The sequence below is a fragment of the Anopheles marshallii genome, chromosome 2 (assembly GCF_943734725.1).
Source record: "Anopheles marshallii chromosome 2, idAnoMarsDA_429_01, whole genome shotgun sequence".
Lineage (NCBI taxonomy): Eukaryota > Metazoa > Arthropoda > Insecta > Diptera > Culicidae > Anopheles > Anopheles marshallii.
The window spans coordinates 34,609,750-34,626,721 of NC_071326.1; the positions used below are offsets into that span (position 1 = coordinate 34,609,750).

The 16,972-nt window shown below is 45.5% G+C and overlaps 2 protein-coding genes across 2 annotated transcripts; one reads left to right on the top strand and one right to left on the bottom strand.

Annotated features, from left to right (window-relative positions):
- The first annotated feature begins 9,885 nt into the window (after positions 1-9,885).
- On the top strand, positions 9,886-11,947 carry LOC128719681 (carbonic anhydrase 7). Its single transcript, XM_053813309.1, has 5 exons — positions 9,886-9,949; positions 10,785-11,003; positions 11,095-11,248; positions 11,340-11,694; positions 11,789-11,947. The coding sequence occupies exons 1-5, from the start codon at positions 9,886-9,888 to the stop codon at positions 11,945-11,947; spliced, it is 951 nt and encodes a 316-aa protein (XP_053669284.1).
- A 361-nt stretch (positions 11,948-12,308) lies between these two features.
- Positions 12,309-14,825, bottom strand: LOC128717893 (uncharacterized). The gene is made up of 3 exons (XM_053811569.1): positions 14,791-14,825; positions 13,303-13,344; positions 12,309-13,236 (listed from the first exon to the last, which is right to left on the bottom strand). Exons 1-3 carry the CDS (start codon positions 14,823-14,825, stop codon positions 12,309-12,311), a joined length of 1,005 nt encoding a protein of 334 aa, XP_053667544.1.
- Between the last annotated feature and the right edge of the window lie 2,147 nt (positions 14,826-16,972).

The window sequence follows — 16,972 nt, forward strand, 5'->3', positions numbered from 1 at the left end:
CATTTCACCGTGCATTCCAAGTTAAAAGAGAGTTTATGCACATGCTGTCACGGTGGACGACAATTTGTGGCAAAATAACAAACGCTACCGTGTCCCCTCCACCGTGGGACAAATTACACTTTCACACTTATTGTGGGCGGTGTGGTTTTTGTCTTTGTGCAGATAACGAAACAATAGAGAAATTGGCTTCAAAATTTTGACACCAGACACGCAGAAGGAGGTGAGAATTCCACATACCTCTTAACAGACCACTTGGACATAAATAAAGCGTCCGCAAGAGGTTTCTTTCATTGGGAACAAACCACAGCACCGAAGATATACGGCTGGGTTAGTGCTTTGTTTTGCAATCTTTACAACCTGTAGAAATGTTATGAAGTTACGTCGATCCTAAACGTAACACAAACCATCCCATAAAAACACGTGCGAATAGTTTCGGACACAAAAATAGAAGGGTGCAATCTACATCTTACGAACGAATAACATCTTCCGGTAGGTCGCGTCTCACCGCTCCACGCAAACTAGTAATAAATAATGCAATAAAGCGAACAAACCATCCTGGCAGTTATTTAATCTACATAAATTAGTGGCTGTTTTTACTTTCTAACAATGCTCGATGTTCGAAAGTGCTGCTCCATATATAACGGGGGCACACAGACAGTTTCGATTTCTTTGCCCTAGTCCGTTCGATCGGGAACGTACCTAGCTCGATAAAAGAACAGAAACAAACTCCCTTACAAACAGCACAACCCTCACAACACTTCTTTTCGTTCCGTACGATCGAACGGTAACAGGTTGTACCGTTGTGCAGTCGAATGTAGCCTTATGTGTCCCACCGGCAAACTCAATGCAACAGCAAACTGCACACACACACACACGCTCAACAGTGCACAAAAAAAACTGCAACGAAAACGGCAACAGAAAACACCATCGAAAGATTGCGCAACGCCTAAATCGCAAACGTTTCCTTCCCAACCGAACGCGGGATGGGTGTGGTGGCACGCTTACTGGGCGATACCGAAGGTTGCCGCCACCGGTTGTAAAAGTGGTTCAACATGTGCACGCCGGGATCCAATCCGTGTATCAAGGTGAATCGAAAGGAAACGTTCGCACGCGCATAAGTAGTCGCTTGCCTAGCAAATCTGGCGGCCTTTAGGTGTAGCGATCGACGCATCCGGAGAAGATTTATTTCCACCCTAAATGGGGGAGCTTTCCAATTTGGATTGGGAAAACAGTTAACCGTAGAAGGTTACCGGTGCAATGATCGCTGTGAGGGATATAGGTTCATTCAACAAAACGATCATCTGTTTGTAATTTGTTGTTGATTTTGGACAGCTAGGTTGTATTGCTAACGAAGCTTATTGATCGGATTAAGATTTAATGACCCTGGAATGGATGTGATAAATAGCCCATAACGATAATGAACGACTAAACGATATGCCCGAGTTGGGTTCAAATCTCGACTAGAGAGCAATGCTTTCTCATACGCAGAATTTTACTACCCAAGCTATGAGTAGTTTCTTCCATCGGATAAGTAGTGCAGCCTTGTTAGACACTATGCAGGTGGAAGATAAGGTAAGAACTTAGCTAAGCAAAGGCAGCCAAAGAATAAGAAGAAACATCTCTATAGGATGTATTTTATTATTTTGGACCCAATCTAAGCCCGATGTTCTCCAAGCAAGAAATCTTGCTCAGGAAGATCGTTATACCTGAAGACTACCGATTTTGTAGATCTTCAACAATAGAACGAAGTAAGCATTAAGCTTCAAAATCACTAATAAATAGCATATCTTTTCATCCCAGCCTCCTGGCCAATGATCGACCTACATATTCCTACCGATAGTAGCCGTTAACTGTACACATTATTCGCAAAGTGATGCATAGCCTGTAATCACTGTTGCATTTTACTCGAATCCATACTTCGAACCGTTATTTAATTTTAACCGCCTCACTCTAACCGGGACTATACGCCGTCGACACAATCACTGTATCTACACGAGTAGCTAAACATACATAGTGTAATTGATGTGCAAATACTTATTGGTGCGAAAATTTCTTTTACATACAAACATCACTCGAACACAAGTTCCTCTTTCACGGAGCAACTCGAAACTAGCCAGTCACAACGGTGTGTGTGGTGCGTAAGTTGTGGCGCACGATGAATTCAAGCACACAAACCCCAAAATATCACAAACACGACTCGAATACGGTTTGAGAGGAGATATGCTTTTTTCCTTGACAAGACGAATAGTTCGATTCGAAGCAAAAAAAAACACTTTCCCTTCCTATAAGATGCTTGTGCATTTTATTTTTTCTATGATTATACAAAAAACAAATATGATCAACAGTTTGAGGAAATCTTTCCTCACGATCGGTAAATTAAGGGAGGATCCCGAAAAGCCTAACTTTACACTCGTACATGCACTGGGCCGACCATTCAATGGGCTCTCCATAAGCAACAACAAATACAATGCAATGTGTCGGTTTCTCCTAACACTCGATGAGTTCAGATGAGTTTTCATCTGATCGAACAGAAGATGGAGCAAATTACGCCGAGAATATCTCGCTTCCGTACGATCTCTTGAGCCCATCTTAGCAAACTCCTGCTCGGGGAATGCATAATTTCACAGTTTATTGACAGGGTGTGGAAAACTTGTCCTGCAACTAAACGCACGCACTTAAGCAATATTCAATCGCTTTCCTTTCGAAGTTTCCTGCGCGATCGATCGAGCTCTGGAAGACGGACCGCCGATAGCATGCGCTGCTACTATCAGCATCCCATCATACGCACTGTAATCAATCACCACCACCAACTGGTTGGCCACCGGTCGGGTCGAACGATTTTTATTACGCCTAGGATCTTCCGTAATAACCGGCTCTACCGATGGCGTAATAGAGAAATTTCCTTCCCTGCCCCATCTGCGCCACCTTCGTGGTTCCCGCCACCAATCAAAACCAGTTCGAAATGGTGGCTGATTTGACGCGTCGCTCGTCATGAGTCAGGGGGATGTTCCAGCCACGGTAGCCACGGTACTGTGTCCGGTGTGGATCCGGCACTGCTACTCGTAAGCGTTCATTCGTTCTATTCCGGTTTTAGGTAAAACACCCGACCCGTACCAACAAACCGAGGGGCGCTCGTTAAGGTTGCGGTGTCTATAACCTTCCGCTTGACTTTGAAGATACAGTGTCACCCGGCATTTTCGTGAGCGAAGTGGCTCGTTAAACGTTTTCACGGGGGAGTTTGCGTGTTTATGTGGTTGTGTGTGTGTGTGACGTTGTCGTGATGTCTGGTGATTTAAAGCCAATAGTGGGGAGGCACGATCATTTGCGATGGATTCCACGGGCAGCCTCCAATAAACGCGCACCGATCGACGACCGTTGCGTATCTGGTAAGGCATGAAAAGCACGTGAGCCATATTTTAGCGCCATTTACCATGGAGCTCAAGGGTGGATCGGATTTGGGGTTTTGGGCTCTATTGTTTGGTATTTATTTAGTCACGCGATGCTGAGAGCCACGCCGGAAGCTGAGTGGCCAGAAATTGGTTAAATTATTGGTTGACCAAGATTTGCATTACGCTCACTTTCCCAAGTTTTAAGGTATGAGAACGATTGGTGATTTGATGAACTTTGTCGGTAATTTAAGCTAAGGTCCAAAACGTCCCAAGGGTTCCAATAAATATGCATGAAAAGTTCACCAGCTTAATTGGTTATGCGCGACTCGTCAACTTTCTTTTCAGTTACTTTAAAGGAGAACTGCTATGAGTCGCAACTCCACAACATCTAATGATCAACGAATACCAGCGGAGATGAAGAATTCGTGCAACAGAATGGCAGCACGTATTTCGACATGACGTAGCCCTTCTTTGTGAACCTCTGAAGACATTATTCAGACAGAGACAAACTGAGCACTAATCACAGAGAATGATCGTGGATGAGTTGATACAAAACTCTAACGATTTGTCGTAGTATAAAGTTCGTACTATGAGCACTAACACCATGCTAATGTGAGCTACACTAGAGGACGTGTGTACTTGCACTGAAAGCTGCATTAAGACCGGTCTCAGCTACTCTTTCCGACGTTCTGAGCCATTCTGGGGATCAATGTCCCATTAGTGCTATAATGGCAGCAGGCATTCCTATGGAGGAGTATATTACTTTCCGATACAGTTGATCATACCTGTAATCAACGGTGATTACATCATGAACTAACGAGGCCTGCGCATCCTATCGAAGTGTTTAAATCGTAGTCGCAAGACTGGTTCTTTAAGTCACTAATGTCCCTTGTAGCTACAATTGTTGAGTGCTTAGACATGTTTGGCGAAAACTCAAGGAGTTTTAAGTAGATAAACGCACGTAGAATTTTTTTTTAGAACAAAACCCAAACATTTGCTCCTGTTTCAGAGATTCGACAAAAAAGTTATCGCACAATTAGTACAATAATACAATGATTGAGGTCCAATGCCAAGGCAATGCATTTTAATGACATGGCCTACTTTACGAATTGCCCATCAGCAACTTCCATTCGTAGATCGATAGCTACTTTAATTTGACATTTTAAAGGGTTTTATTTTACTACACCAAAGAAAATCTTTCCAACTGGGAATTTAATTGCACGTAATATAAATAATTGGAATCTTAGCCATACTAACGAAGAAACGGATTGTATCGCACATTTCAACCATCCGCCAGCATCGACAAAAGAGAAATGGTTTCGAAATCTGTGTCACTAAATCAACCGTGCCGGGTTTGGCCGGTTGATCCGCTAATTTTTCACCGGTTCCGTACATACCGAAAGCCCTCAGCAACTTGTCGCAAATCTGTCCGTTGCAGTTCATTGCCATCGTCGCATCGGAACGGCGAACGCCGTTCACTTCACTCGCCGCGGTGCATCCCAACAACAGGTGAATTACCGAAGGCCCGGGAAGTAAAGGGCCACGGTCACGATGAAGACAATGGATTTGCTATCCGTGCCATTACCGTCGTTGGGGATGGGCGACCGGCAGATACCCGCATCTGGTTGCGTGAAGTATGCAATTAGCCAACTTTCACTCGCGCCCTTACTTAACCCCGACCCCGACGCGGCACGTGAAGGGCATGGACACACACACACACACACACACACACGTGCAGTCATGTGTGGCATACGCTGCTAACAATAATAATAATGATGAGACCAGCGGTCTGCGGTAGGAAAGTTCAAACAGTGCACCACTCTCTACCGTTAGAGGGCGTTCAGATGGGATACGGGGGGGTGGGGGGTCCATTTCGGTTGCGAGTGACGGAATTTCCAACAGATTCGCCGTACGGCTCTCCTAATCACTGCAGCAGTAAGCAGGCGTGACCGCTTAAGATAAGAGAGTTGACCAACAACACGGTCAGAAATCGGTGAACCGCATCGGAGCCTTTTGCCGACGGACAGCGAGCAAAACTATCAACCGTGGCAAACTTTCCCCTCTCGAATATGCTTCACCGCTGAGTGTGAGGTGCGTTTTCATTATTTTTGCGAAATCTGACACTTTTCACAGCCTGCCGCGATTGAACGTTGAACGAAAAGCGGCACATACGATAGCCACACCGGGTGGCGCGTGGGGTCCATAGTAGACGAGAGGTTAGAAGTTGTTGCTTTTAATGCTCTTTTTTTGATATAAAACTTCGATTGTAAAAGTTGTGACAGTAAGTGCTCGTCAAATATAGGAATCAAAAACAACAGTTACTGTCTGCGGAACCATTAACAATTTCATCACGACCGACCGGAAAAAAGACACATGTTGTTTTGCTCCTGTTCCCGATCCCATGACACTACACGCGTGGTGGCGTCAATCTTTCTATCCACTGCTGTTTGTGTGTGCCAAAAGTCATCGAATCAGGTCCACCAACCAGGTGCCCAATGAAAGCAAGTTCACCCAAGCAAAGCAGTTTACACGTTCGGCACGCACGTGTTCCAAAGCACCGCAGAGAAACGGTTCAGTTTCGCGCCATTCTTCTTCGCTCCGCCGTGAGTGTTTGTGGAACACGGATCGGATGGGACGATTACTATGCCTTATTCTTACGCTCGAATCGACACGATCGCAAATGATGAGGTGCAAATGAGGAAGTGCCAAATCATTAACATGTTCCGTTCTGGCTGGGCTCTAACCCGTGTCTTGCTGTCGTTGTTAGCGCGCGAGATTTCGAGAATGTACTGATCTTTTGGAATAAAAATGCGGGTTAGAGCAGTGATCAGTTTATAGCGTTATTTTACATTTAAAAAATAAAATTCATTCATCCAAAAATTATAGGCCCAAATGAATGAAGCCATTTTCGTCCAAAACGAAATACAACAACATTAAATATTTACTTCACAGTTCGTAGTCCACCTTCCACCGATGTTCAAATACACGTGACCTATTCGCGGTGCTGACGTAGCGCTTATTCTTATCCGTGAACCGTTAATATTGCAGTAATGCTTTTGCAAACATAACAGCCTTTTTAGCAGATTCCCGCCGTTACCTGCGCGAACAATCTTTGCACCGGCATCAAAACGCAGGCCCCTGCTTCCGGGGTAGGGATGTGGTGCGTGAAATGGGTCGCAGAACTGATGAATGGATGGAAAACAGGAGCATTAGATGGTGTTCGGTGCTAATCGGAAAACCGGCCGACCGTTCGACCGTGATCGTGTTGCCCGATAGTAACGATTAGTAGCAGTCCTGTTCTGGTTTCAAACACCCCTTCGGAGATGATAAAAACCCGCTCGTACACCAATTTACCCACGCACGAAGCAGGCATTAAGTGGTTGGAGAAAAAAAACATTTGGCCGTCTAATTGCATCAGCTCGTTTTCTAGACGCGGGCGCCAGAATCGAACTCTATTAGCCTATATCGGTAATCGTTCTTCCGTTCGCGCGAGTAAAACAGCACGGTGCGAGAAATGGGTATAAACTATTTAAATCTTTCACCTGAATCTCGATCACAACCGACGCACACGGTCCGTGTGGCCCCCGGTGGAGTTCTGTACGGGTGTGCAAGAAACCCATTCTTCGCCTGCACTCCATCCCGGTTCCATTTCGAGTGATCCGGTAAAGCGGGGAGTGCCGGAAAAATGTATCGCTGCGCCAGAGCAATACTTTACGCACCCAACCAAATTGTCTTGCGCTAAGTAGCTTACACAACTAGTACAGCGTGCAGACGCAAATCCCCACGGGAGGCTCCACCTTAATGGCTTCGTATGATGATGCGCACAAATATGCCAGCTTGTAACTAATTAAATCTACGCCAGTGCTGGGATGGATGCAAGGGCCGGTGCGGTGACCCGAACCGTAGCTTCACTCCACCATATTCCGCACACGTGCGGTAGTAAAGTTGTGATTTTTATGTCAGCATATTTCAACGAAAGCACATCTCAATTGGCGCCTCGGCGGCCCATTCCAGCGTCAATCAGCATAATAATGAACGATCTCTGCCCAATTGTACCGGGTGCAATCCGTGAGCTAGTAATACGCGTAGCCCTACAAAGGAAAAAAGACAAATAATAACACAAGCAATGATTTCGAGTTGTTCACGCGGAGCGGTCGAATCTATCCGTCTATTCAAATTACGCTCGCCCCAACATTTGCCCATTAACGGGCGTACGGTGCGCACATAAATCGCGTCGATAGAATCGATAAAATATGTTAGTGGGCACCGCAATCCATACATCACACGGAACAACCGGGGAGTAAAACAAAAATTACAACGCAAAGTAATGATCGAACTATTTTACACCAGCTTCGCCAGCACCACCTCAGGCAGGGGGTGTGCGAGGTTGGAAAAGAGAGGTTGGTGACTTGAAGTCATCGCCGGATGGGGAATATCCCTTTCAGTGTGGGAAATTCATCCACAGCACACATTTTCATCGGAGTGAACGGGCCTGGCCTTGACAACAAGGAGAGCCCATGTACTCGTGTGTAATTATTTCTCGTCTAATGCTCGGCGGGGCTTAACCTATGATGTGGAACTGGCGCTCCAGTAGCCTGTCCCAACACGCGTCGTATAGATCCGGGAATTTACAACGTGCTGCATAATATCGATAAGAGGAACAAAAAAAACCGCAATCGACAAAATGCTTACCTTGTCAACTTCCGTAGCGATTGCTTTTCCAATGATCGCGTAATTTACACCCATCGACAGCTGATATCAAGTTTGTCTCCCCGGGTAACCTTGGAAAACTTGGTGAATTATAGCTAATTACCACTACCACTTGGGTAGGTACAGCGGAGCTTCTCTGTCTCATTTAAACCAAATTGCTCGCACAGGTTGCTTGGACGATCATAGCAACCAAGAACGCTTAAACCTACATTGACCGAAAATTCTTGACCCTTTAAGATCATCACAAAATACAAGTGTACGATTGTATACTGTATCTGTGTCTTTGGTAAAAGAGAGATCGGTTCCATCTCTGTTGCAATGTCACACTTTGTATTGAATTAAATTTTGCAGATAGTCTTATCTGCAATAACGTAAATGACCGTAAGCTTTCGACGAGAGCACAACAAGCGTGTCCAGCGACATTTGAGCCGCGATAATGGTTTTTTCTAGTTTCTTTATCTGGCCCATCTAGCAATGTTTAATAAAACAGCACTTTGAACAGAATAAATTACCGCTACGACTAAATCGAACGGTAAAGATCGGTAAATTTCTTATCACTGATATACACCATTTACACAATTAATATTCAGTCCCGTTCTGCCCTGTCCGATCGATCACAGATGGCAACGTTACATTAGCATCAGGTATCGTTCAAACCCGCGAATTAGCATCGGTAAGGCTTCGCGGATAGCAGCCGAATTTGGAATGCTAGCACATCGCCATCCAACAGGCAGGCACCCAAGCATCGGGGAAGGTGACTCCTTACAAAGAAATATCTAAACGAAAGATAAGGCACTTGATTTATGTACGTCGTCAGCGTTTCCATTCCATCCCACCGTAGGGTTGGTTAGGAATCCATTCGAACCAACTCGGTAGGTAATTAAAATTTGCCCATCGAATGTCCCTCCCGTTTGTCGAAGGTTTGTCGCGGTGTAACGTGTGCCCGCGCTAGCGCTTGCTTGCAGGCGCCTCACGTTTCCAGCAATTAATGACCAAAAAAAAAAATTCGCCCAAATCCGCTCATACGTCCGGAATGGTGGTGCTGGCACACCATCTTCGATCTCGAATTAAGCATCAGCGCGTAGTCGAGATTTGGACGATTTGCGCTGACGCATTCTAATAGCCCGGTGGACACAATTTAATGTCCATACCGAAGAAGTACAAACGGCGAAACGATTAAGCGAACCAACGCGTACCCCGGCACAAAGTGTGATGCGTGAGGCGTAGCCCACACACACACCCGGCGCCCGTTCTGTTCTTGCGCAGCGGTCTAGGCACGATTCTATAAAACACTATCAGTGTCGCACCGATGGTACCAGTTAGCGGTCGGGAATCGGTCGAGACAGACACCGGAGAGCGCGTGCAGCGTTCACACATCCTCTCACTGGCATCACCGTGGCGCGAGTGACAAGACTTGCAAGTGGGATTTTCGGTAGCTTCCGTAGGTGGCAAACAAGGCAAACACAACCGATACATCATTCCCCTCCAGAATAGTAGCGCAGCAGCAGAAGGCCACGTGTTGCATCGGTTAAAGTGCGGCGAACTGATCGTTTTGCGCGATCCCCGATTCATTCGAGGGACAACCCGTTCCTGCAGCGTACCAACCGTGGCAGTTCTGTTCCAGACAAAGTGCGAACTGGACGTTGCAACGATCCTTACAGCACAAAGTGCCCGTGCCAGCAAAAGCACATTCGAAGTGATACCGGAGCTTGCAGTGAAGTGATTCGAAATCAGGTTCCTGTCTTGTGTTCAAGTGGATCTTGTTGCCAGCTATCAAAGAAGCGCCATGCCGCTGTTAGACACGAGTGTTTCAGTTTCCGCGTTGGTCTTGGTGCTATTGCTGATCGGTGGTAAGCTGTGATTCAACATTGCTAAACATCGAAAAGGACGCTTGATTAGGGTGCACTCTAGAATACAATACAAAGATAACAGTCATAAGGTCGGAGATTGCGTGAAAGTATTAGCCCGTTAAGCTAAACACTCGATCTAATGCCGAAAAGGATTAAGATACGCCCGCAATTGTTTGGAGTGTGTTTAATGCAAAGTTTGTATACACACTACTGCTACTCTTACTGCAGATGTACCAGATACAGACCACCAGACTGGCTGGAAATAACAAACCTCTCGGCACACTTACGGGGCAACATTAATTGCGTAAAGATCACGGTATTCACCCCATGTGTCTAGTTTATCTGACTTCAAGCAGGCAGAGCACGTGGGCTTGCTTTATGATCGGTTACCCTCGGCGCATCTTGCATCGTCGTTGTGAAGTATAGTGGGGTGAATTGTTTGCACCTGCAATGTACGAGAACGCGATGCACTATCAGTTGCAGAAACAGCAGTATGCACTTTTCGCTCCGTTAAGTGTGTCTATTTTTTATTGCTACTAATTACATCTGCACATTATTGTGCACTGTAACGTCTGCTTCGGAATATTTACAAATTTAATATTCCAATCTACAATCTAATTCGAAAACAGGCAATAAAGCAACAGTATAATACTTAAATTACGTGTGGAAGATTAAACGAAACGAACATTGCAAGTGGGCAATGCTAGTTTGCAATTTTTTTCACCACATTACTGCTTCTTCTTAATTCTTATTGCTTCGTAGATGGTGGCAACCGTGCAACGTATCCCCAGGGGACGCTAAGTGACACAATCAATATGTTTTCTACTTAACACAGGTCCCACCAGCACCAGCGTCGAAGCGCATCGGTTCGGTTACTCGAAACCGGACCAAAGACGCTGGTCCAAGGCACACCAGAGCTGCGCCGGTACCCATCAGTCGCCGATCGCGATCAGTAGTCACCGGGCGGTTCCGCTGTACATGCCGGCGATCGAACTCGTCGGTTACAACAATTTGCTCCCGGGACCGATGACTATACACAACAATGGCCATTCCGGTAAGGTATTTTGGAGCCTACGGGAAAAACCAAAACCGTCATAACTTCATGCTACTTCGTCCTTGTATGTGTTGTTGCGCAATCGATGCAGTGTCCCTCACGATTCCGAAAACGGACCCAGCCGTCGGCAAGCATCCGTACATCTTTGGCGGCAAGATGCAGAACGAGTACGAGCTGGAAGGCTTACACTTTCACTGGGGCGACAAAAACAACCGCGGTGCGGAGCACGTACTCAACGATATCAGGTAAGTTGGTTGTGTTGCATACTGGACATCCCAATGGACATGGATGGATTTATTATGCTTTTCTTCCCTCGCGCGTGCTGCGCCGCTCCAGGTATCCGCTCGAGATGCACATCATTCATCGCAACAAAAAGTACAAAACCGTCGCCGAAGCGCTCGGCTATAGCGATGGTCTTACGGTGTTGGGCTTTTTCTACCAGGTCACCGAACACGATGCGCCCGGTATCAACACACTGGTACGGTCGTTTGGTCACATCGTCGACTACGACAATACGATCCAGCTGAACCACACGTTCACGCTCCAGTCGCTCATCGACGGGATCGATATGACCCGGTTCTACACGTACAAGGGTTCGCTCACGACACCGCCTTGCTCAGAGGCCGTCACGTGGGTCGTCTATCCCGATCTTCTCGAGCTCTCGGTCAACCAGATGAAACGGTTTCGAACGGTGGGTATCCTTTGAGAGGCGGGGTTGCACAATTCACGGCACTAGCTGGTGGAAGGCCTTACTAGCGATTGATGGATCTACATTTTCCTTTCAGCTGGACACCGGCATCCACGGATCGCCAATGGTCGACAACTATCGAGCATTGCAACCGATCGGCAATCGGCGTGTGTTCGTGCGCAAGGTCAACTCGCGCTACACTGGACTGGAGGTGTTCGAAGGCGTGCACCACAGCAAATGGGACTGGGTGCACTAAAGCTGCCACTCTTGAGCTTAGGGATCACGATGGTTTGCTTTCCCCCTCCAAATGTCCGCTTTATCCATTACATGTGCCATCGTATCGGACAGTGGTTGAGAGGTAACGCTAACTAATAAAAACAAGTGCTATGTACTATATTACGAATTAACCTATGGAACAATCATTTGACAAAGAAACAGTTGAAGCTCCACTGCTGTGAAGCTATGCGTGTGGCATGGGCGATGAGCAGAAATCCTAAAAGTTAAAAAAAAGGATATGATTAATGTCTAATCCAAAATTTGTTTATGTAATCTATATACATAACGCAACTTACATGTATGTCTTTCCTTGGTCTTCTAGTTGATTTTATGTTTCCTATTCATAGTTCTTCAGGGCTTGTGCCAACGTTTTGTTGAATGTCAGTTCCAGGACTAGACGTGCTTGCGGTTGCCACGGTGAAGGATGCTGAGCATTCTGCAGCCACGCCACCATCATCTATCTGTTTTATGGTATTCCCAGTAGATGCCTGGACTGGCAGCTCTGTGTGCACTGTTCCCTCAGGATGAACTACCATTTCCTCGGCAATATTTCTATATGAAATTAACGTTTGCTTTCGACGAGATTTTACCGCTGCGTTTGAACACGACGGAACCGAGCTTTCCAGCACCGGAACAATAATTGTGGATAATTTGTGCAAATGGTTTCGAATTATTTCGTCTACTAGCGTAAAACCACCATCCTTGGCAGTGTTTAGCGTGTTCTCCTCGCTAGACTTCATGGCTATTGGCTCCTCGTTTTGGGGTGGCAGAACACACGGCGGTACCTTCGGATTAGTGTTTTCATGCTCGGGATTGCTTACCACATCGACAGTCGATTCGTTTTCCTGCATACTCGCTGCGTTCTGGGAACCGTCTACCGTCTTATCCACGTGCAGGTACAGCAGCTCTAGATTATTTGCATTGCAATCTTGCACTTCGATAAGGCAAAGCTGATGTGTTGGATCGTCGAATGTTTCCGCTTTCACTAACCATTCGGGCAACTCAGTTGGCGGTGCTACTGCAATACTCAGCGGTGTAATACGCATCGGTTGCTTGTTAGCCGTAGTGCTTGATTCTGGCTTTAATGGTAACTGTGATGGTACTACCGGCGGAGAAGGCCAATGGGAGACATTTCCAACCCTGGGACAAACTACCAACGGACACGGTTCGGGTGGAAGGCCGTTAATGTCACCGTCGATTAAATCAAACAATATGTCGTCGAACTCCTCCAAATTGAGGATATCATTCAGATCATCTAATGTTTCGTCGCTGTTGAAGAAACGGTTATTGAATCATCGATATCCTTCCTTTCGTTTTACCCCCGCACCAACTTACGTCTCTTCAATTTTAACTTCGTCTTCCAGCGGTAGTAGCAAGCTAAATGGATCCAGTAAATCAGTTAAGTTGCATAACCACTCCACAAACGGTTCATAATGCTCTGAATATAACTTTCTATCACTCATCGTTAAATCGCTCACACTACACTATGTATCATTATCAAATTTACTCTTTTGAACATGCGCTCTGCAGTTGGCTTAATCAATGGATGCCCGACCGACACCAGAGTGACAAATGACATTGAATAATGGAGGTAAAACATAAAACAACATTTTGACAGGATGTGTGCACACGCACTGCACAATGCTTCGATTGTTCTCCTGCGAGAAAGAGAGTGCATGTGGGCGAGAATGTGCGAGAATGAAGTAGTGTAGCTATGTCCTTCCGAACCGTATAATATCAACGCATTTTAAAGCATGCTTTAAAACATTAACATTAAGTTTGCTAAGCTTCCGTTAGAATCAAAAGAGACTAGGCTAGATGCAACTCATGCAACATATGTTACGAAGAAAATAGAAATTCTTCACGCACACTTACATCCCGCAATGAAGTACAGTGGTAGTGTGCGTGAATTGCCCATGTTTACTGTCATGCTTGTTTACTAGAAATCATTTTCCAGGTAGACTCGAGACTTCGTATGGTCTTTCACATTTTTATCTTCTCAACAGTATAGAAAAAAAAAGACATCTTCTTAACGGAAACGAAAAACTTATTTGTGACTGTGTTAATATCTATAATTACAACAGAACGCACCCAGTGCAGCATCTAAGCTGTTTAAATGCTGTTTAACAGATCTAGAATATGTGATCACACTTATCAACAGATATTGGGTTATCTTACAGGGTTTTTTTATGTGTGGCACCACACTTGAGGTTGTGGCGTACTGTTTCTTTCACCAACTGTAGTATCTGGATAGTCAAGTCCAGCCAACTCCAGGCTTAGGATTTGATTACTTACTGTTTTTAGAGCAGAACCTGGGGTTTCAGCATCGAAATCGGAGTGAATTCGTGGATCCACTCAGAAGTTTCCAGCACTAGCCCATATACACCATTAATACGTTCCAATGGTTTATGAAAAATAAAGAAACTGTATTCTAAAACCAGGATAAAACATTTAAATGATATCTAGCTCATCTTTGCTTAGCAATGCCTTTAAGGAAATACAGGTATGTATTCTTTACATTAGTTGTTTATAATTGCGTTACGATTATCGAACTAAAACGCAGAGTTATCCTTTTCTAAGGCCTCACTAGACCGGTACATTCCAACCGTCATTCGGCATAAACACAGACCAACAGGGTTGATGGCGCTACACGGAGTGTAGTGAGGCGGGTGGCCGTTGTGTCATGATCGTCAACAATACAATGTGTTTTCTTCACTCTCGGCATACATCGGGCTACCTTCTTCCCAACGTTGCATCATGCGGTTCGCGCCGAGAGACATCATCAGCTTTTACGGCAACTCCGCACAAGAGCCCAAAGCTTACCTGCGTCCACTATTGCTGCCTCTAATAGCAACCATTACGCCGGCCCACTGCCACCGCCAATTCATTGCAGGCCCTTTCTTGTGCGATATATCTCGGCGGGGGCTTGCGTAATCTTAAGCACACCCTAAAGAAGACTTTAGCAAAGCTTTTACGAAGCAATGAGTTGTACTTAGATGAGGTGTATGTGGGGGTTTTTTTTTGAAGACCACTAGTGTGATGAGACAGTTGCAATTAGTGGACGATGAGAAATGTCAAGTTGATAAACTTTTATGGCCATACTTTAGTTACTTAACATTGCAGTTTAAAACCCAGTAAACTTTAATCATTTTATAGCCTGTTTTTGTCCGTAACTAAATGTGATTTGGGTGTAACTAAACGAGATATTAAATTTGGATGTCATTAAAAGGAGATCATAACGAGCTATAAATTTCACTTATGTTGTGGTAGGTTTAAAAGGGAAGTCATAATTAGCATATGATCGAGTTAGATAAAAAAAACATTAAGAAAAACACATAAACATCGTTTAATTACCATGTTTCTTTGGTGAATTTAAAACATCCAACAATTCCCTTATACTTAAGCGAAGATCATACGAGACCTTTGCACTAATTGGAGATTCTCGTTAGAACTGGTTTACAGCAGCTAATTTACGTTTCATCCCATCTACCACACGATCGCTTTGTATGCTAACTATTATGATATGACATAGTTCCCATTCGCCACCAATCTTGACCACAGACAACCGTTTACGCCGTTCTCGCTCATTAGCAATTCACACAGCTTAAAAAGCTTGCTAAGAACATTCCGACCAAAGATCGAGCCGATCGATCGTTGAAAGTAATGTGTGCGTGAGGAATGACGGTTAACCGCGTAGTCGGCAGGTGATGGGGACGTGTGATGAATTTGCATTACCACTTATTAGCCCCCCAAAGACTCGTACGCATTCTTTTCGCCACATTCTTGACCCACAAATCGGAAACCCCACCGCTGTTGCCCCCGGGAGAGAGCGGAAGGTTTGATTTTTGGTGTTGAATAGATGTACTTAAACGGATGAGTGGTGCTGGTTTGATGCTCGGTAGTGGAAATCATCGACCGTAACCACGTCCACACCACTACCACCACACCAGCGTGCGATCGGGTGGATTCGCCCCCTTGCAGGCTGACCTTCTTTTGCGTTATTCAACGCCGTCCGCAGCGCGTTGCAAAAGTGGTAACTTGCGTTGTGTGCGCGTGCGTTCGCGATTAAAAGCGCGAAACAATAAAGTATCATCATTTCACCGCCTTCTTATGGGTTTGGTGGTGGTGTTACTAGCCGCGTAATATGATGGTGGGTGGGTGAGCGTAGACTACACCTACCGGACGCAGCACAGCCCGTAATGCAATCAAATGTCCTCGATATGATGGCAACACGAACCCAAAACCGGGTGTACTACCGCCAAACGAAGCGGTTGGATCATTTATATTACTTGAAGGCGTTAAACCGGGACACATTCAATTTAAAGCGGAGAGCTGTTCTTATGCCAAACACACCATTAACAGCAAGTTTTCTCATACTCATTTCATGTTTAATGTGTTTACCCATTCATCTGCGCACGAATGACGTTCGCTGGGCGGCCTGCGCAGTCCTTCGGCTAAGTCAAGGTAATTTACTTTCAACCGCGTCCCCGGAATGGAATGAGACAGTTTTTCTTAGTGCGAGCAGGTTCTGGTTTTGTTCGCAGCGACAGCACAAGGGTAACAGTAACAGCCTTCCATCCGACTGGCAGGAGGACAACCGGTTGCTTAATAATAGCTGCTTTGCTGATGCTTGTGCAGCTTACAATACACACACCTCGAACCGCTTAGCGCGTAGGCCCGTATGACATCGGACAAATCCTACTGTTTTAAAGCGAGAAAAATGAAGCTGCTAATGGTTCTCACCAGCCAGCTGGAGACTTCATCAACAACAAGCGACAAAACAACATCACGGTCGATACTTATGCTCTACGGGGAAAACCTTTTCCTTCGCACGATGAAGTGTACCGCTGTTTTGGGGCGGTTTTGTTTTTGCTTCATATTCATCACCACGAGATATGGCCAGTGAATTCGCGAACGGTGAAATTTGGCACAAGCATGGTGTTTTAAAATGGTGGCTTTTATTTATCTGCTGTTGATCCGGGCAAACAAAACAAGCGCCAATTCA